The sequence below is a fragment of the Aotus nancymaae genome, unplaced genomic scaffold (genome assembly GCF_030222135.1).
Source record: "Aotus nancymaae isolate 86718 unplaced genomic scaffold, 86718_ANA_hifiasm-v0.15.2.pri h1tg000004l, whole genome shotgun sequence".
Taxonomy (NCBI): domain Eukaryota; kingdom Metazoa; phylum Chordata; class Mammalia; order Primates; family Aotidae; genus Aotus; species Aotus nancymaae.
Genome location: NW_026988415.1, coordinates 59,347,340 through 59,368,509, shown reverse-complemented (window position 1 = coordinate 59,368,509; position 21,170 = coordinate 59,347,340). Strand labels below are relative to the sequence as shown.

The 21,170-nt window shown below is 33.4% G+C and overlaps 1 protein-coding gene across 1 annotated transcript in view; it reads right to left on the bottom strand.

Moving 5' to 3' along the window:
• The window catches only part of CHM (CHM Rab escort protein), a 188,365-nt gene that overhangs the window by 8,334 nt on the left and 158,861 nt on the right, over positions 1-21,170 (bottom strand). Inside the window, exons 13-14 of the mRNA XM_012464454.2 lie at positions 10,008-10,106; positions 3,788-3,948 (exon numbers count right to left, since the gene is read on the bottom strand). Of these exons, the coding sequence (XP_012319877.1) occupies positions 3,788-3,948; positions 10,008-10,106 (260 nt within the window). The remainder of the gene's footprint in view (positions 1-3,787; positions 3,949-10,007; positions 10,107-21,170) is intronic.

Sequence of the window (21,170 nt, the reverse complement as noted above, 5' to 3'; positions counted from 1 at the left end):
ATGATACTTATGTTTACATCCTGGGCTGGTACCAGTGTTATTCTTTACACCCAGAATGTTTCAATTCTACTGTCTTTGATTTAGATGGAGAATTGCTACTCATCTATTACACCCCTCTCTGAAAGGTTCTCTGACTTCTAGATAGGGCTCATCGCTCCTCTGCGTTACTTCTAGACTTTGGATATATTAGTACATATACCACACTACACTGTCATTTGTTTACATGCTTTTCTCCTTTACCTAACAGTGATTCCTCCAGGATGATAAATACTTTTAGTCAACTCTGGATCCTTATTGCCTTGGCATAAAATAGAATGTCAGTAATATTTAATACAAATATTAAGTATAAATATAATTATATTACTACTAATACTTTTACTTCTATGCCAGTTCATCTGTGTTTGACACCTTGTCTCCCTTTGCCTCCTCTCTATAGAATAGATTTTACCCTGAACTCCAGTCTCTGTGGCTGGATCCCACACCATATGCTTTCACATACCCTGTCATGCACTACCTGACTCCTAAGATTAGCACCAGTTGCAGGTTGTCACACTACTCTTCCTTGTTTTCTACCTGCTTATGGAACTCCCACCTTTAGCCCATCTGCTCTGTCCCTTGTTGATGTCAATTTCCTATACCTGGAGTCCACCCCAAATCTCTCCTCTCTTTCACTGCTGGAACTTCTTAGGATCAACTGTCATGCTCTGGAAAGTGCATCTAATGCTTCTTGGTCTGCTGCATTTTGTTTTCCAACTAAACCTAGTTCTAAGCGCAGAATAGTTTATTGGCAACTTTTCCCCCTCTTTACCGTTTTTAAGCCACAAGTTAGCTTAAAGGATAAAGTGTTTCAGGTGGTAAAAAAAATTAGAAAGGGCTAATTATATTGTGACTTGGTGTGCTCATACTGAGAAGTACAGAGAGAACAAAGTGAATTATTTAAAATATTTCTATGTTTAATTAACATACATCTACACAAAACAAAAATAAACATTTCATCAATACAGTACTTTAAAGTTTTTAGGATATACGCCTATTCATAAACTGAAAGTAGCACGTAACAAACACTGGGTGAGTGTACCAGCACTGTGATCCAAAAGAGCTGAGTTTAATTCTTGGATCAAGAACTTACTAGCTATGTGACCTTTGGACAAGTTATTTAGCCCTTTTAGGACTTAGCTTACTTATTTATAAATGGGCATATCATAAATACTTATCTCGTAGGATTGTTGTGAGGACCACATAAGATAATATATATGAGATGCCAAGGATAGTATCTGACACATAGAAAGTGCTTAAATGAATGACAGCTACAGAAAATATGGCATCTAAAATTGCCCTCTCAAAGGCTTAGAAAACAAATAGCACTACAGTATGTGAGCAACTTGACTGTTCAATCTATAAAGTTAGCTCTCAACTTAGTAATGGGCTGTTTATCAAATGTCATAAGTGACTGGCTAATTTGTCCATAAAACAATGTTCTAAATGGTGGTTAGGTTGCTAGCCCAGCCCAACATCAGCCAATTTAACCTATTTTATACCTGAAGCAAAATACAAAGAGTATGGTGCTATTTATTCTTGTTCCCACAGTAGTGACATCTCCTAGAGGGTGGGGCTCCTGAAGGAGTGAGCTATCAGTGTCTTGGGAATGAAGACTATGGACCTGTCCATGAGTATGTTTGGGTACATGGTATATGACACCTACCAAGGAAAGAGATGACAGATGTCAGTTTCAGAAAAATAGAAACAAAACTGAAGCGACATAAAATACAAAAATGAGCAAGTCATAGAAAGAATCACAATTATCAGTTAGGTTCGTATCATAGTGACAATAGAGAATGTCTTGGAGGCCAGGAGCGCACAATTTGAACTTGTGGGTATTAAAGACAGATCACGTCATGCTTTTGGTGCATCTTCAAATCATAAATAGTTCCCTATGAACACAAATCATAAATAGTTCCCTATGAACACAGTTTTACATTACTCAACCTCTATACATTTGACAAATAAGATGTAAACTTGCCAACTGGTAAAATGAAGTATTTCGTTTTTTTTTTTTTTTTAAATCTACATGGGCTTGTGTTTTCTACATAAACAAAGTCTAGGTGATATTCTGAGAGCTTTTATGGATACTATTCTTCATTTGGAAAACATCGATCACTGGAAATCACCGATTAGTGATTGACATAATTACAGGCTGATACACAGGAATTAGCATGTAGTTTATCCGAATACACTAGCTACTTACAAATATTGTCAATGCTCTTTAAAGTAGGCATTATATTTTCCCCAAAACTGATATATGAGATTAAAAGCTATATAATAAATTTAAAACTACTTACATTTAATAGCATATTAGTACCAAAATTAGCACTATACTCTTTTCTACTATTATAGTGTGTTACCTCTGAAGGTTATCTTCTTGAGAAGTGAATTACCTCATGATCAAATTATCCTCCAATTATAATCTTCTAGCATGCAGTTTAGATGTTTAGATTACATTAGTACTTGTATTATAAGCCCTTACTTAAAGTTTTTTGGTTAAAAAAAAATTAAAGTTCCTTTAGGGATAAAAAATGACCTAAGCTACCTTGCGCTAAAAACTTGTTGGCAATTTCTGCTTGCAAAACATTAGAACATCAAAATAAAAAATGACTTGAATATTTCAAGCTATAAATGCAGATCTTCAGCTATCTTGGGTTCTTAGTAAACTAACAGAATGAATGATGGATCAGAGATGTGACTTCCTGCTTTGGTTTGGTGTCAATAGCTGAATATGATTATCCAGGATCACTATCAGGCACTGAAGAAAATACACAAGAACTCTAGAAAATAACTGCAGATGTCTGTATCCTCATGATAGTCATAGCTTTGCTACTATGACTCAAAATTAGATTACAGGCTCAACCAGGCCATTTGCCATTGGTGGGAATGAAAGTGCCATCTGTGGTCTAAGAACAATGTTAAATTACACATTTATTGACTTAATGGACAGATGTGCCAATTCTAAAGTTTAGAAATGTGTCTCAAAAAATATTTTGTTTTTTTTTTTTTTCCATCCTGTCCAGGGCAGAGAACTATATCTGTATATACATATCAATCTTCAGCTTAATGGAATCATGGTTCACTTTGAGGAGCTTGTATCAGCCTGTGCCTCTTCTTAGCCCTGCTTAGGATGGCTATCACAGACTTCGACCTTGCTTTACAATAGTCCTCAGCAGCAGTAATGGTAGCTCTTGGGATACGAACTTGTATCAAAACATTAATGGAATCATGTTAACTATACAAAACTATGCTATAACTTCTTTTCCATGAATTAAAAAATGCATTAAGACTACTGTAAAATTAATTTTATATGCCTTATTAGTTACAACCTTCTTGAAATGAGTCAGTTTACCAAGAAAAATAATTTAGGTATTTCAAAATAATATACCAATAGTCCAACTGTTTAAATTAGAAACAATGTTTCTTTAGAATACTGGCATTATAAATTCTTATTTATGAATATGTATTTTTAACATCTTCCATCCTTATTTCCACAATGGAACTCATAAAAAAACTCTGTAATTCAACATTTTATTCAATAAATTGAAAATACCTGACCCTGAATTTAAAGTATATTTAAAGAAGCATTGTAGGTCATAGAAAAAACTTTTGGGCAAATTGTTTTTATTTGTGGTATTAATGAGAGAGATGCTTTTCTAGACTTTTGTCTCCTCCCAGAGAAAAAAAATGTTTCCCAACCATACCAAAATGTTAATACAAAGCTGAGAAACATCAATAGCCTTACCTGTTTAACTGCATTATCATTTCCTAAACCACAATCTGGGCCAGAGCAGACATAAACGTTGGGTGGTAAATCATTATAACAGCTCCTGCTGATGTCTGACGAATCTCTCATATTGAAGTAAAGAGCCCACAGAATTCTTGGCTTTTCAACTTGTTCATTTTCTAAATGTAGAAATAAATTTTATTTACATTCTACAATACAATATGCTGGTCAATTACTACACTATGTAGCCTATTAACGATTAAGCCATGACTAGACATTGTAGTAAATCAGAGCTTTGTATGTAAACAATTAGTAAATTTGCATCTGCACACTCTATTTTGATTAGTAAATTAATTAGATTTTACTCCATTCATGCTTCTTTGGACTTCTATTACTTCTTCTCACTAGTATCAAAGTGGTTATGATCACATTCATCCTTAAATTTTCCCTATAAAGAGAGAAGACAACATAAATTGATTTCCTTATGTCTCAAATGGATAAGCCAACTTGATAAACTATATAGTAAGTCAATAGTATATGCAGATGAAATGTCCAGGATAAGCAGGAAGTAGGTTAGTCAGTTACCTAGGGCTGAAGAGATTTGGGGGCAAATGGAGGGTGATCACTAATGGGTATGACCTTTCTTTCAGGGGTGATGGAAATGTTCTAAAACTGATGGTGGTGATGTTTGGACAATTCTATAAATATACTAAGAAACACTGCATTTTATACTTCAAATGGGTGAATCATATGGTATAGAATGGTATCTCATTAAAGTTATTATTAAAAAAATAGTACACGCCTGTAATCCCAGCACTTTGGGAGGCCGAGGCGGGTGGATCACGAGGTCGAGAGGTCGAGACCATCCTGGTCAACATGGTGAAACCCCGTCTCTACTAAAAATACAAAACATTAGCTGGGCATGGTGGCACGTGCCTGTAATCCCAGCTACTCAGGAGGCTGAGGCAGGAGAATTGCTTGAACCCAGGAGGCGGAGGTTGCGGTGAGCCGAGATTGCGCCATTGAACTCCAGCCTGGGTAACAAGAGCGAAACTCCATCTCAAAAAAAAAAAAAAAAGTAAATACAGGATTAAAACTTTGTTGTCCTAACTCACAGTCTAATGCTTTTTCTTATTGGATTAAAAAAATTAATGGTAACCAACAAATATCAAAAATGAAGTCATAACAGTAAATGTCATTTTGAGCACATTTTCTCTCATTTAAGAGCATGTGTCTATTATGCGTGTTAGGCATTGCGCTACGAGCTGGGTATATGCAGATGAAGTAGACTTAGTTCTTACTCCCTCTCGTTTTTTTGTTCCCTAATACAGGGGCTAGCACACAACAGATGCTCAGTAAATAATTTCTGAATCGATGTTATCCATATTTTTAAGTATGACCAAATACGATGTACTTATAAAAAGGCCCAACATTATTAATCTCAATGCATAAAGCCTATTTCTTGCTAACTTGATAATCATTTATTTGCCTCTTCTCTTTAAAATTCTTATAATTTTCTTTGTTTGAAAACATAAAATATTGCTGTTAATACGTTCATTGACTAAAGAGTTTTCTTTAGACTGAATCTGAACAAAACTTCAAATTCTGTACAATAATGGGTGTTTATGAAGACTGCCCAAGACCATGAGGCACCTCATGAATCATAAAGAAAATGCTAAAGGCATAATTATCTCGTTAATTACTATTATTTAATTGGTAACCAATGTAGAGAAATTTTTACCTAATTACAGTATTCAACTAACAAGAAAGCCCTATTTCCCACATCAGGATAAACAAAATTTTATTATATTTAATTTACAGTATCTCCACTGTAAGAACACCAAATAAGTTATTTTCCTAGTTCATCCTGAATAATCCATAATTATCAGTGGAATAGGATGAAGAAACTCTGAGTGGAAGAAGTGATCGCCTAAGACGGTCCTTTCTAAAAGTGCTAAGACCTACAAGTCATCTAAGATATCACTAATTTTATGTAGGAACATATTAGGTGGCTAAATCTATTTATTGACAAAATAAAGGAACATAAGAAATTAATATTTCATAGCTAACACCATATGGCTCTTAGAAAATTGATTAGTGAGTTTAGTTACATGAATCTTATGGGAAGATATTTAAATGAATCTCCTATGGTTTGTGACACCAGACTTGGGGAACACTGCTAACAAGTGGGCTAAAGTCTGGAAAGTCTTTAATATTGCCCAACCCATTTTTAAGCATATACTAGCAGAGCTTATCTTGCATCTCATTAATGATCCAGCTCAAAAGAATACTCCACTTAATAAAAGTTGGAGGAAGTCAATAATCTAATAGATTAATTCGACTTAATTTCATAGAGGTTGAGCCTGCAAAAAGAAACTATGAAGAAGGTGAAAAACTGACGTAGGCTGAGGATAAGTGCTCTGGATTCAAGGGCATTATCAGGCTTTGACCTTAAAACCTTCAAGAGATATATAATTGCTTCATCTTTCTTTGAGGTCAACTGGAAGGCAAAGAGATAGCTGGAAAAATAACATGCAGTTGTCAAGTGCAAAACTGTCAAAAAATATTAAAGTTGCTGAGCTTTGGCTAAGAGTGCATCACAAGTTGCCAGGGGTAAAACTGGTTTCCTGCAGTAGCTCATTTCATTCAATTTGATAGTAAGAAGGACTAAAGATGTAATAGGTAATTTAGAATAAAATCTTGGGCAAATTAAACTGGAGTAAGTATAGAATACGGTAGGCAGAAGAAAAACAACTATAGTACAACAAATAAAAAAGCAAGAAATGGTTTCCACAGTTGCATGCCATGTTTAGGGATAGAGTAAACTATGCCAGTCATACTGGCAGAGTGGTGGAGACTGTCATAGCCCTGACTGAGTCTGGATACTGCACACAGAAAGGAATTAAGACATTTGCCTTCACAGCCCAACAATTACTTAACACACTAGCTATGGACTTTAAACTACACCTATAAGGGAAATTGCTGTTTTTAGGCAGTGGTGCTCTTTGAGATAGAAAATGAGTGAGATGCTTCATTGACAATATGATTCTTTCTATACCTAGAAAATCCTAAAGACTCCACCAAAAGGCTCCTTGAATTGATAAACGACTTCAGTAAAGTTTTAGGATACTAAAATCAGTAGGATTTCTATACACTAATAATAATGAAGCAGAGCTAAATGAAGAATGCAATCCCATTTACAATTGCCACAACAAATATTTACAAGTCATGTATCTGATAAGGGATTAATATCCAGAATATGTGAAGAACTCCTACAACTCAACAAAAACAAAAAATCCAATTAAAAAACTGCGCAAAGGACATGAATAGATATTTCTCCAGAGAAGACAGACAGATGGCCAATAAGCTCTTGAAAAGATGTTGAATATCACTAATCATTGGGGAAAAGCAAAGCAAGACTACAATAAGATACCACTTCACACGTCCTAGGATGGCTATTATACAGATTTTTTAAAAAACGTGACTAGGCTGGCTTTCACAGGTTTATGAAGCACATAGAATGTAGAATTCAAATACAAAGAAAAAGAAAATAAGGCCAAATAATGTTATTTCTTTGGTACATGTAAACTAAAATATTTACAATGCTCTAAAGCATGAGGTATTATATGAATGTCAAATAATCAAAACATAATAATAAAAGCCATCAATCTGTGAAAATAGGGGCTTCTGCTACAGAGAAGAATGTGCTTTAATGTATTAAAAGTTCATATTGCTCATAAAGTTCCCTCTTCCTCATTTAGGCAGGAAAATGAATTGAGTTCTCTTCTCCAGGTGACTTTGCCTCTTTGACCTGCCATGGCCCAGTGCTCACTTTATCTGGTGATTCATTTTCAATAACTCCAACAGTATTTGTTCTGACATTTTAATTAAAATATGACCACTACCTCATCCTGATGATAAAAAGGCCTATGTGTCAGTGAAAACCAGCTTTTCAGTGCCTCAGTGCACCTGAGGACCCCTCTGAGCACATAGTTCTTACCAAAGAATTCCTCTCAGGTTCTAAACAATACATCATTTCAAAATGGAATCACTTTAACTATTAAGATTAATGTTTAAAAATCTAAAACGGCCAGAAGATGCTAAGTAATGAACATGTAATTTCCCCCAGCTTGATTTTTTTAAAAAGAAAATTAAATGGATTTAAAAAGTGAAGAGTAATGATATGATTCATATTTAGTGCATTATTTGAGACTACTACACAATGAAATTACAACATAAGAATTATTTAAAATTTCAGAAATAATTAAGAAATTCAGGTTTTCTACACAAAGTATAGCTGTAATTAACGCCAAAGAAAACACTATGACTCCATATTAGATTTAGAAAGATTACATGTATTTTACCTTGGCAATCAAATATTTAATAATCCAAACATTTATATGATACTTTCAATAAAGAAAATACATATAAGCAATTTATAAATTAATAAATTATGACTAAAATAATTTAATTTATAAATTAACTCCCAAACTAAAGTGAAGATTCCAGATTCAAAGACTTTATTTGGGTAGATGACAGAAAAAATAATAATTAATATTAGCTCCTGAGAACAGAACAGGTTCATTATGTTAAGTGAAATAAGCCAGGCACAGAAAGACGAACTTAATATTTTCTCACTTATTTGTGGGAGCTAAAATTAAAACAATTTAATTCATGGAGATAGAGTGTACAATGATGGCTGTCAGAGGCTGGGATGGGTAATGGGGAAGGAAGAGGGAAAAGTAGGGATGGAAAAAGGGTGCAAATCATAAATAGAATGAATAAGATCTAGCATTTGATAGCACAACAGGGTAAGTACAGTCAGCCAGCAGCAATTTACAGTGAGCTTTAAAATAACTAAAAGAGTATAACTGGAATGTCTGTAACACTGAGAAATGATAAATGCTAGAAGTGATGGGTATCCCATTTACCACGATGTGATTACTACACAATGTATGCTTGTATCAATACATGTCATGTACCCAATAAATATATACACCTATTATGTACCCATAAACTTTTTTTTAAAAATTAAAGAACAGTTTGTCTTCATATGTAAATAAGCACCCCTCTATGCACTACCTGTGCATTAAGAAAATAAACAACACTCATAGGAAATGAGCTAAAAGGAAACAGAATAAGTATGAGTAAATAAATGGTTGCATTAACAAAGTGACATGCAAAGAAAATAAAGACATAAATCAATGGAAGAAAGTGACCAAGATTCAAGTGCACATGTAAATCCTATAATAAAAATCACCTTCACTTCATATAAATGAAGATCCAACAGGCTTTTTTTTTTATTTACACAGAAAATATGCCCTATTTTCTCCATTCACAGCTACAAATGCAACCCTATTATGTAGGGGGAAGAAGTTTTAAAATGTGTTTCTCCCATGAATAAGTAGCATATATACTTTTGGGAGCTAAATATTTATTAAATCACTAGTACATTGTGTATTAAAAGACTATTAGAGGACAAGTGTGGTGGTTCACTGTGCCTGTAATTCTAGCAATTTGGGAGGCTGAGGCAGATGGATCACCTGAGCTCAGCAGTTCCAGACCACCCTGGCCAACACAGTGAAATGCTGTCTCTACTACAAATATAAAAATCAGCCAGGTGTGGTGGTGTGCACCTGTAGTCCCAGCTACTTGGAGGCTGAGGCAGGAGAATCACTTGAACCTGGGAGGTGGAGGCTGCAGTGAGCTAAGATCGCACCACTGCACTCCAACCAGGGCAATAGAGTGAGACTTTGTCTCAAAAAAAAAACACAAAGATTATTAGATGAGAAAAGATTTCAACATTTGCCAATTAATATTTTAATCTGTTAGTTGAATCTTTTTTCCTTAAAGGAAGATACATTTTTCTGATAAAGGACTATATGCTTTTTGTACAACACTTGTAAAATAAAGAAAATTATAAGGAAAATTACCCATAATTCCACCAAATTGATTTTCTAACAATCTTTTTTGTGTAATTATGCATGTAAATGCATATTTTCTGTGCTTAATTATATGTGTTGTGTGTGTATGATGTATATATTTCCTTTAACATTGTAGAGTGAACATTTTCCCACATATTTAGGCAGACACTGTGCTCAACCATCTTACTAAAATGTGAATTGTTGCTGAATACATCATATTTCAGTTCAGGTTGCAGAAACTTTCATGATATGTCTAAGAAGATTATGATGGTTACATTACCTTTCCATCATGAGTCATCAATTATTTTTCTTACCTATCTCCACTTCAGTATATGGAATAAACAATTTCTGCACAACTGGTTCTAAATCTTCTCTTGCTGTTTTAGAAGACGTACAAGTCAAATGAACTAAATCTGTCAAAAAAAAAAAAAAGTTTGAGTTCCTTCTCATCATAAATCTATTTTACTCAAACTTAAGGCATTAAGCTGGTACTATGGATAATAGAGAGCTGAGCAAGTCATGGACCCTGCCTTCAAGGAGTTTATAATCTAGTGATATGGGGATATGTAAAAACTCTAACATTATGTTACATATGTTAATTAAACAGCTACAATATATGTTAACTAACAGCTACATAAGTACCCAACAAGTATCCAAGAAGTACTGGTTCATGTTAATTTGATAAAACAGAGTACAAAATCTTAGAAAACCATTTATTTACAGTAAAGAGCTTGTTATACTTATGACATTCGTAAAGAATATCTGGGTTAAAAAAAGGCTGAAAGTGAGGTATGTATTTACCTAAGAGAACACACTTAATATACTGCAGACAGAAAAATCCATGTATACATGTTTTGCCAATAAGTTAACAACAAATCATCTACTAATTACAGGGTTCTCTAAAAACCTTCTGGGAGAACACTGCTGACTTAGTTACAATCACACATTTACTTGAAAGCCCATAAAACAGCTTAGGTTAAAACAGTCTATAATATTTTCAGGAATTTCAAATTACTTTCCTTTTGCATTTACAGAGTTATGGGGCCTGAACCTTGGAGAATGTTTATGTTAGAGAACATCATGCACCAAAAAGGCTCTTTATGGAAGTAAAATATTGTAGCCTAACTCTGTTAGAACTCCTAAAGGCTTATGCACAAAGGTGAAGAAAGAATAAAAAGTTCTGTGTATTGCAATAAAGGAGTAAGGGGATCTCCAAATGAAAGAAGTTCTTATGGTCCTGTTATTTGGGATGAGATACAGTAATGGCAGAAAGAATACACCCACTTCTTTTCCAAGAGTTTATTTCAGACTACTAGAATTTTTTGAACTGTCCAGGAAGACAGTTCCAATTTTATCATGGAAGCCAACATCAGAATAAGATTCTCATTATCAAAATTCCTTCCATATTCAACTACTCTAAACTATATCTTAGCATAAATTAAGGAACTCTGATAATGATGGAGCTAAAATCAAATTTTGTAGCTTTTTCCCCTCCCAGGTCCACCAAAGGAAGTGATATTCTAGGATGGCTCCTGAATTATTTATGGCCTAATAATAGGTCTACCTTATTTAAGCATTGTTTTCACCTGAATTTAACAATGATTCTCATTGGTTCTGGGATATTGTAGGATGTATTGTACTAATTATTTCCAAAGATACGACGAACTTCAAAACAAAAATTATTTTGGTTAACTTTTTTCAAATGCTGTACAGCATGAGTGGGGATGGACTTAATCCTCCTAATTATGAATTAAACAGGGTATGCAATTACAAAGGTCAGCAATCCATAGGAGAGAAACTGTCCTGTCTCTTATTTCAAAATCTTGTGAAATACCAATGCTTATGCCAAAGTTCTCAATTTTCCAGTTCTTTTTTGTTAATGCTTATTTAGGAAAAAGCAGATGAACCTGGATATAAATAAGTATATTTTGAAAAATAAAAAATATCTTAATGGCTGAACTATTGTTTCTGTTAAACAGGACATATATTTTAAAGAAATACACTTAAGTTAGTATATCATTATATTTCTTAACAACATAACAGAGAGTTCAGGTTATGCTAGGAAAAAACATCTAGTAGTGATTATCATTCATATGATTAATGAGTTTTATAACAATTCTTACAAAGACACTCATAAGCTGAATTCTAATCCCCATACCTTGACTTTGCTTAGAGGCTACATAGTTAATTATCTTTTAATACAAATTTAAGGTATGAATAATGAGTTTTATAACAATTCTTACAAAGACACTCATAAGCTGAATTCTAATCCCCATACCTTGACTTTGCTTAGAGGCTACATAGTTAATTGATCTTTTAATACAAATTTAAGGTATGAATAACTATTTTTTCCCCTTACCCTTCCTGCTTTTCCTGTTACCTAGGTCACCTCCTAGTACAAATTATTCTAAATTCATTTTGGTTCTCTTCAAATCAGAAATTGCTGATTGTGCTATTTTTAAAATTTAATGATTCTCAAAATTTGTTTATTAATCTTACTATCTCTTGTAATTCCTTGGCAGGGGAAAGCTTTAGAGTCTATTTTTCTCCTTTTTGTTAAATACAACCTTTACTTAGAGTGGGTATTCAATAAATGTCTGTTAATTATAATTTGTTTCCTTGTCACAAACAAACAGTAAGTATTCCTGTGCTTAAACAGATAAGCATTCTCATACCAATAGATATACATGTACATATTCATGGGGAAAACCTGATTAGTTTCTTGTATAGAATGTAGAAAATTATCTGATTTACCAGGCAAGAGGAAAGGGAAGTACCAATTGATAATCTCAAATTATTTAAATCTGTCTGAGAAATGCATATAAACACATTAAGATATATCTATAAAATTCTTAAAATACATTTAAAAGAATATCTAGAGTTGACTGTACAATTAATGTGCCTGTGTTAGACACTATTTCAATCATGTTACAAGTATTATTTCATTTCACCTGTGCAACAGCAAACTGTTATTTTACAGATGAGAAAACAGAGGGATGGGGGTGGTGGTTATGCAGATTTCCTAAAGTCATGCAATTAATAAAAGGAAGAGCTGGGACTCAGAGCTGGAATTGAAGCCCTTGTGGTCTGCCTGCAGAGTGTGTGCCCGTAGTCACTAAATTATATTATGTAATTGTAATAATCTCCTGAAGAAGGCACAGTCAGTCACTTAAGTCAGCAGCATTCAAACTGGGATGTGTGTGAGCATACAAGAGGACTTTTCACAAATTATATCACCTACAAGGGGGTTCTCATCCAGATGCTCAGCCCCATCTCTCCCACTTCATTCAGTGACACATTTCAACAAATTGTACTTTTTCTGTTTAACATTTACCAAAACTGTAATATATTTATGACAGTTGGATTAATTCTGTATAAATAATACTTGCATTAATTACTCAATCCAGAAGCAATTTTTAGATAATTAGAAGCTTATTGCCCTAGAAGATTCCAAAAATAATCTATTTCCATTTATTTTATTATATGGGTGATGGGTATCAAATATCCCTGGTACTTAAGATTCCACTGAATACATTTAAATATTACAGTTTTACTATAAGTCAATATTTATGATGTTAGAAATTATATTCTTTGCAGTTATTTGACCCTTCTGATGAAAAACTGTATATGTCAACTTGAAAGCGTTCAAGGAGTAAATAAGCAAAAAGTCTGAAGACCTTAAGTGTATAAGGTAAACTCAAAACCGAACATGTAGAACATGTTAACACATTTCTACTAAAATTCAATTATGTAAAATACTTTTTGCATCTGTGACTTTAATTCTTCTCCAAATAATTAACTTGCTCAATAAAGGCCAACAACGACCAAAACTTAGATCACACAGGGCAAATGCTTTCCTAAAAGTATTACATTTCATTAGTACCAATTGACGACTATTACTAAGATCGTGGAAGATGCAATACAAGTGGAAATATTTCCCACAGGTACCATGTGAGATCATATCTGAACAAAAAAAATTTAAATCCTAACTCTTTTTATAAACCATGCTCCTTTTACTTCATTTAGCAACTACTTAAAGGCTTAATGGGCCAAAAATGGCCAAAGGCTTAATAAAAAAATGTATTTTCTATTACAATTCCTCTTTTGGCAATATACTTAGATTTCTATTGGCATTAAATGAATCTTGGTGCAAAATGAGTTTTAATTCAGAAGTGAGAAATAACTCAACACAAAATTAGAAATAACCATACTTTTAGTTCTCCAAAACTGCCTTTGGAATACTGATCTCTCTTACAAGTTGTTTTTAAACACATGAGAAGTATGATTTCTACTCAGAATGTGCACAACTGCAATAATGAGCACATTTAAAAGTAACAAGTCCAACATACAGTAACAGAGTGACACAGTATAGGATAATTACGTAGGTCTGGTATTACTTCTGCTCTTTATATCTACTAGGTAAAGTCAGTTTTTCTGTCTGGCTTCAGTGTCCTCATAATTAAAATGAAGGGGTATGATTAGTCCATCTATACTCCTCTTCTAGTCTCAAGTTTATGAAGGTCGTTTCTCACTCACCAGCTACGATTCTTTCAATGATGACACATTTTAAAACAAAAACAAATGGCATTACACATGTGAATGTAAAACCTAAGTAAATGCTTGCTGCAAAAGACAGGAAATGTATTCCTCAAGCTTCTGAATTTACCACGTACAGCAGTCACTCACTCTATATAAGCAGGCAAAATTGTTCCAAATGCATTTAAAGAATCTTTATTTATAGGCTAGTCAGCAAGTAGGCTTTGTTGTGCAACCTAACTAGAAATATGTAATTAATTTACATAGAGATCAAAGTGGCTGGTAACGCATCTTTCATGTAACTGTAAAGGCCACATGTAATTTATGTAATATAGCACAAATGAGGATATGACTGTATCAATAAAAGAGAAAAGCTCAGAGACACACTTTATAGTAACAAGTAAGGAACTGAGTTTGATGACATATGACACACAACTTAATTTTTTAATTCACCTATGAAAAAGTCTACAGTCATCTTACACTTTCTCAGTAGAATTTAAGAGAAAAACTCCAGAACATTATCTTAAGTTCAGGAAGAAAAATTAATTTATATATAATCAGATTAAATCTTTGTTTTGTGACATTATTAATAAAAATAATTTAAAATGCCACATTTTCAAAAGCAAATTAAAAAGGCACTGATAACTGTTTTGAATCATTAACTCATTTTTATAAAAGGTATATAACATTTTAAAATAGAATCACAAAAGCAGAAAAAAAGTATATAAACCAGTACCTACATGAAATTCTGATTATTACATATATAATATATGTAGTTCACATTATATATTCACAAATATATAGTCATATCAGAAATAAATAACATCCTGTAACATCAAATACGAGAATAAAACAGCTGTTATTGCCTGATAAGTATGTACAAAAATATTCAAAATGTATAGTGTATGAGTAAGTACTGCAAAGAACATAAAAATGAATGTCAAATGGAAGGGCTGCAGAGATGATGTTTTGTTATTTACAAATGACTGTAAAAGAAAGTAAATCTCATATTAAATTCACGTAGGATATAAGATGAATAGAAATAAATATATTAGGTATGTCCTGAAAGATGAACTCTGAAAAAAATATGGCTTGTTTAGCTATGAAAAACACAATAAACAAATAAATTTCAGATATTTAATAGTCTCAGTAACTTGAACCAAATTAGCTGAGAGGAGGAAAATTTAAGCAGACTTTTAGACTTTACAAAATGTAACTCTACTACTTTAAAAAAAAAGATGCAATAACTAGACTAACCCAAGGTTGCTTACAGAAAGCCCTGTAGTCTTGCATAACCATGAAATCCTATCGGTCTATCAAAATATCCGCTTAAGCAAAATTGATACTAATAACAATTCTGAGGTAGATACTATCATTATTCCTGTTTCACAGATGGGAAAGCTGAGGCATAGAGAAATTAAGTAATTTGCCTAAAGTTAGTCAAGCAGTTAGTCAAAAGTGGGATTTGAACCTCACCTATGTTTTCCACCACTATACAATAGTGTGTCAATGAAATGTATCTCCCTTGTTAACTGAACTATTTATTTGCTTTGCAAATGAACTTTTCATATATACTATTCCCATGTGATGTGAAGGTAAACTTCAGTGGCATACTTATGGTTTTACAAATTCTAAATCAAACCAAATTTAAGGCAATGTGACATTTTTGAAAAATCATTAAAGAGAATAAAAAGTGTAAGTGAATTCTGAGGTAGTTTTATGTCTTAAGCACATTCTTGAGCACACACTTAAGACAACATACAGTAAAGCATTTGCATAGCACAGGATAAAAAATAAGTGTAAAAATGTGATTTGTGTAAAGAAATAAGTTGCTGAGAAGTTGAAAACACTGAGAATTATATATTCGATCTTATTAAATGATATCTACAACATTAACATTTAATGTTTTACGCATATGCCACTAAAAGTGACATAGTAATTAAATAATATTTGATACTAAATATTATTTAACAATAAAATTAATATTAAAGTGCCATAATATTAGTCAAACCTGATGAGCACTAAAAGGTAGCAAATTTCTACCCCATGCTCAATGGGAAGAAAGTAAAAGCTTGTGCTGATTTAAGAATGGATGACTGAGCAGTAGATACTGAAGTAAAGATAAAATGAGTATCAGAATTAGTTAACAAATGAATACTTAATATGTACTTAAAGACGAAAACATAAAACCTTCACTAGTTAAGAGTAGAGTACCCGTGACAAATTTAAACTTTCTCATCTTCTTGGATTTATTTACATGGGGAAGACACCTTTAAAATCAGTAATATTTTTCAAAGAAAAATATATCTTCACATATAGATTGTTATGGCTAATGAATAATGGACATACTAGATTAGACACAAATGAAACCCAGTGTTTAAAATTACAAAAAGACATTTTTACTAAAGAATTCCCATAATTTCTCTAAAAGTCACAATTCTATAATAAGTATGTCATATAAACAAGTTAATTTGCTCATGAATAATATATCTTTAAAATATATTCTTTGTTAAACAATTGAACTCTAAGTCACCAAAGTTTATATCATTTACTTTCTATAAATTTCATTTTATAAATTTTGAGGTATAGGTACAAGTCACAACATCTCATTGGTATATATTTTGATTATATTTGATTTATTCAAGTATAACTACATCAGTTACAGTACTTGCCAACATTTGTCAAGTGATTCTTCCAATAAGAAGAACAGTAAGTTTAGTTCATGATTTCATCATTACAGCATCAAGTTTTAGGGTAAGGGAAGGCACTTGGTTACACTAAGCTAGCAATACTGATTACATGTCTGTCACTTATACAATGGAACCAAAGTTTAAATGTACAGACGTATTTGTCTACTTAAGTAACTATTTGAAGGGAAAATAAGTCACTATAAAATCCATTTAGAGTTAATGATTTTTTTAAAAATAAAATTTACACATTTAAAATTTATTCTTCTATTATTTGATATCTATAAAACCATGATAAAATAGATGATCATCAACATTTTAACATCATCATTACACAAATATGAGAATTCCACCACAGAACTAATGTAAACATATATAAATAACAACATTCAGATAGAATGTTAAAAAGCCTTCCACCAAGAATTCTAATTGAAACAAATTCTTCTGAATATACATTTCTTTCCAATTATGAGTAATATCAAATTCCACACATCCTTCCTCCCAAAAATGATATGTTACAGCACAAATAAGCATATTTAGCATTTTCAGTTTTTGATGCTTGACCTGGAAAATAATGAAATCGTGTTTGTAAATTATTCTGTAAAAAGACAGGTGAATTTTAAAACATGTTCTATTGTGTTCAGGATATGCTTTATTCCAAAGGTCTAGGAAAGACAAAACCGTCAAACGAGATTTGGAAGTAAATGTAATTAAGAAAGAGAATGACTGTGTAACATTCTAAACTAAATAATTTACCCATAATTGGGGAGCTTAAAAAGAGAAAAATAACGAGTTACAAACAGGTTTGGATACATAAAATAAACAAAGGGTGTGTTTGCTCTTTTTCTGACTTGAAACAGAAAGAAATTAACAGAAAAGAAGGTGGTTTAAAGCCTTCTGAGATTATCAGGCTAGTTGTTTCAGAAGACAGACTGATAACAGAAGAACTTGCAACTATCTGTGACACCAATGACTCTCAATTAGGGCAGCAGCAGGAAAATACAGCATTAAACACCTTTAATGTCCAAGTTACAAATTGCTCTGAATGTCTACGAACAGGCCAAAAGCATTAAAAAAGGAGGAGAAAAAAAGAAATCTAAACTTTAAGTAGTAAGAGCAAGTAAATGTTAAAAATGTCAGTTTCGATACAAGAACACAAAATCAAACATCGCATGTTCTCACTCATAGGTGGGTGTTGAACAATGGGAACACATGGACACAGGGAGGGGAGCACTACACACTGGGGTCTGTTGGGGGGAAATAGGGGAGGGACAGCAAGGGGTGGGAGGTTGGGGAGGGATAGCATGGGGAGAAATGCCACATATAGGTGAAGGGGAGGAAGGCAGCAAATCACACTGCCACGTGTGCACCTATGCAACAATCTTGCATGTTCTTCACATATACCCCAAAACCTAAAATGCAATAAAAAAAAGTGGGGAAAGAGGTACCTTTAATGTATTGGGAACTCAAAGAGAAAGACTACAATGTTTTGAGATTTTTTATTAAAGTATGTTAATAAATGGCTGGATTTTGATGAGTAAAAAAAAAAAAATGTCAGTTTCTATCTCAGTGTATTTCTTAAGTCTTGCTATATATTACACTTTAAACATTAACACTATTATAGCACTTTTAGAATAATGAACATTATTGTAAAAAGAATACATAAAAGATTCTTAAATGAACATTAACTTCTCTTTTTATTGGGAACAAGGCATAATATAAATAATAAATTGAAACTTAACTCTCTCAGTCAACCTTCCTGGTGTAAGCCTTACTATTAAACCATTCCATTTGTCTAGTTTTGTACTGAAAAACTGATTAAGCTATGGAGATATGGTTTGGCTGTGTCCCCACCCAAATCTCATCTTGAATTCCCACATGTTGTAGAAGGGACCCAGTGGGAGGTAACTGAATTATGGGGACAGGTCTTTCCCATGCTGTTCTTGTGATAGTGAATAAGTCTCATGAGATCTGATGTTTTTATAAGGGGGAGTTTCCCTGAACAAGCTCTCTCTCTTTGCCTGCTGCCATCCATATAAGATGTGACTTGTTCCTTGACTCCTGCCATGACTGTGAGGCTTCCCCAGCCATGTGGAACTGTAAGTCCATTATAAACCTCTTTCTTTTGTAAACTGTCCAGTTCCAGTGATGTCTTTATCAGCAGCATGAAAATGAACTAATACAGTAAATTAGTACCAGTAGAGTGGGGCACCGCTGAAAAGATACCCGAAAATGTTGAAGTGACTTTAGAATTGGGTAACAGGGAAAGGCTGGAACAGTTTGGAGGGCTCAGAAGAAGACAGGAAAATGTAAGAAAGTTTGTAACTCCATAGATAGTTGTTTAATGGCTATGACCAAAATGCTGATAATGATATGGACAATGAAATCCAGGCTGAGGTGGTCTCAGATGGAGATGAGGAACTTGTTGGGAACTGGAGTAAAGGTGACTCTTGTTATGTTTTAGCAAAGAGACTGGCAGCATTTTGCCCCTGTCCTACAGATCTGTGAAACTTTGAACTTGAAGAAGATGATTTAGGGTATCTGGTGGAAGAAATTTCTAAGCAGCAAAGCATTCAAGAGATGACTTGGGTGCTGTTAAAGGCATCAAGTTTTGAAAGGGAAACTGTGCATAAAAGTTTGGAAAATTTGTAGCCTGACAATGTTATCAAAAAGAAAAACGTAGTTTCTGAGGAGAAATTCAAGCTGGCTGTAGAAATTTGCATACGTAATGAGGAGCCAAATGTTAATTACCAAAACAATGGTGAAAATGTCTCCAGGCCAAGTCAGAGACTTTTGCAACGCCCCTCCCATCACATGCCTGGAGGTCTATGAGGAAAAAATGGTTTCAAGGGCCAGGCCCAGGGCCCCCCTGCTGTGTGCAGCCTAAGGATGTGGTGCCCTACATCCTAGCTGCTCTAGCCATGGCTAAAAGGGGCCAAGGTACAGCTCACAACTCATAACTTTATCAGTTATTAAATGTAAGTTTAAACAGAATTTTTTTTCTCAAATTGGCAAAGGAGTTTTGATAAGATAATATCCAGTGCTATTGAGGCTTTGAAGAAAACAGACATGCTCGTTTATAAACTGCCACTGGATGTGTAAGTCAGTAACTTTGGGGATACTTTGGGACTTCCACATCCAGAAGGAATAAAGGAGGTTTTCCTGTGTTTTCCCGAGTACAGCTAAAAATCTTGGACACAATATATAAAACCAACATGGAAAACTCTGAAAGCTGGAACAAAGAAAGCAGACTGGCTAGAGACCTTGGGACCAAAAGAGCAAAATGCCAGAGTCCCCTGGGTTTTCTTTTGCCATTCTTGATTGAGAGCCATAGAAACTGACAACTGGAAACACCAATGGACTCAGATTTTAAAAGCCCCAACAAAAACCTACACTCTCTAGCAAAAGACCAGGAAAGAGTATCTTAGCAAGATAGAAAACTTTGAGACAATAATTGCTCTACTCCTGCCAAACATCACTAAAAAAACTGAGGTCTCACTTCAGTTTAAATGGCATAACCCAAATCACTGAAAATGCTATCGCAGACATGCAAAAACATTTTTGTATCACCTTTCTTAAAAAACATACTATAAAACTGTATCTAAAACAAGATTGTGTTTTATGAAAATATATGTGCATACTCATACAAAGAAAAAACGACAAAGAATCATACACCAAGGGTAGCTCTCATTACTAGGTAGAGGGATTATAGTAACTTTTCTTTTTTATATCTTCCAAATTGTCAACAGTGAACATAAATTATTAGACTGGGAATGTTAAAATATGACAAGTGGAAAAATAATTTAAAAAGCAATTTATGAAGACTATTTACAATTTATGACCAAGTCCTCAAAGGCAATTGCAACAAAAACAAAAACTGACAAATGGGATCTAATTAAGCTGAAGAACTTCTACACAGCAAAAGAAACTATCAACAGGGTAAACAAACTACAGAATGGGAGAAAATATTCACAAACTGTGCATCCAATAAATAGCTAACATCCAAAATCTATTAAAAAAACCTAAAAATCAACAAGAATAAAACAATCCTATTAAAAAATAGACAAAGGATTTGAACTGATGCTTTTCAGAAGAAGACATGTAAGTAGTCAACAAACATAGGATAAAGTGCTCAACATCACTAATCAGAGAAATGCAAATGAAACCACAAAGAGATACCATCTCACCCCAGTCAGAATGGCTATTATTAAAAATTCAAAAAATAACAGATGCTGTAAAGGCTGCAAAGAAAAG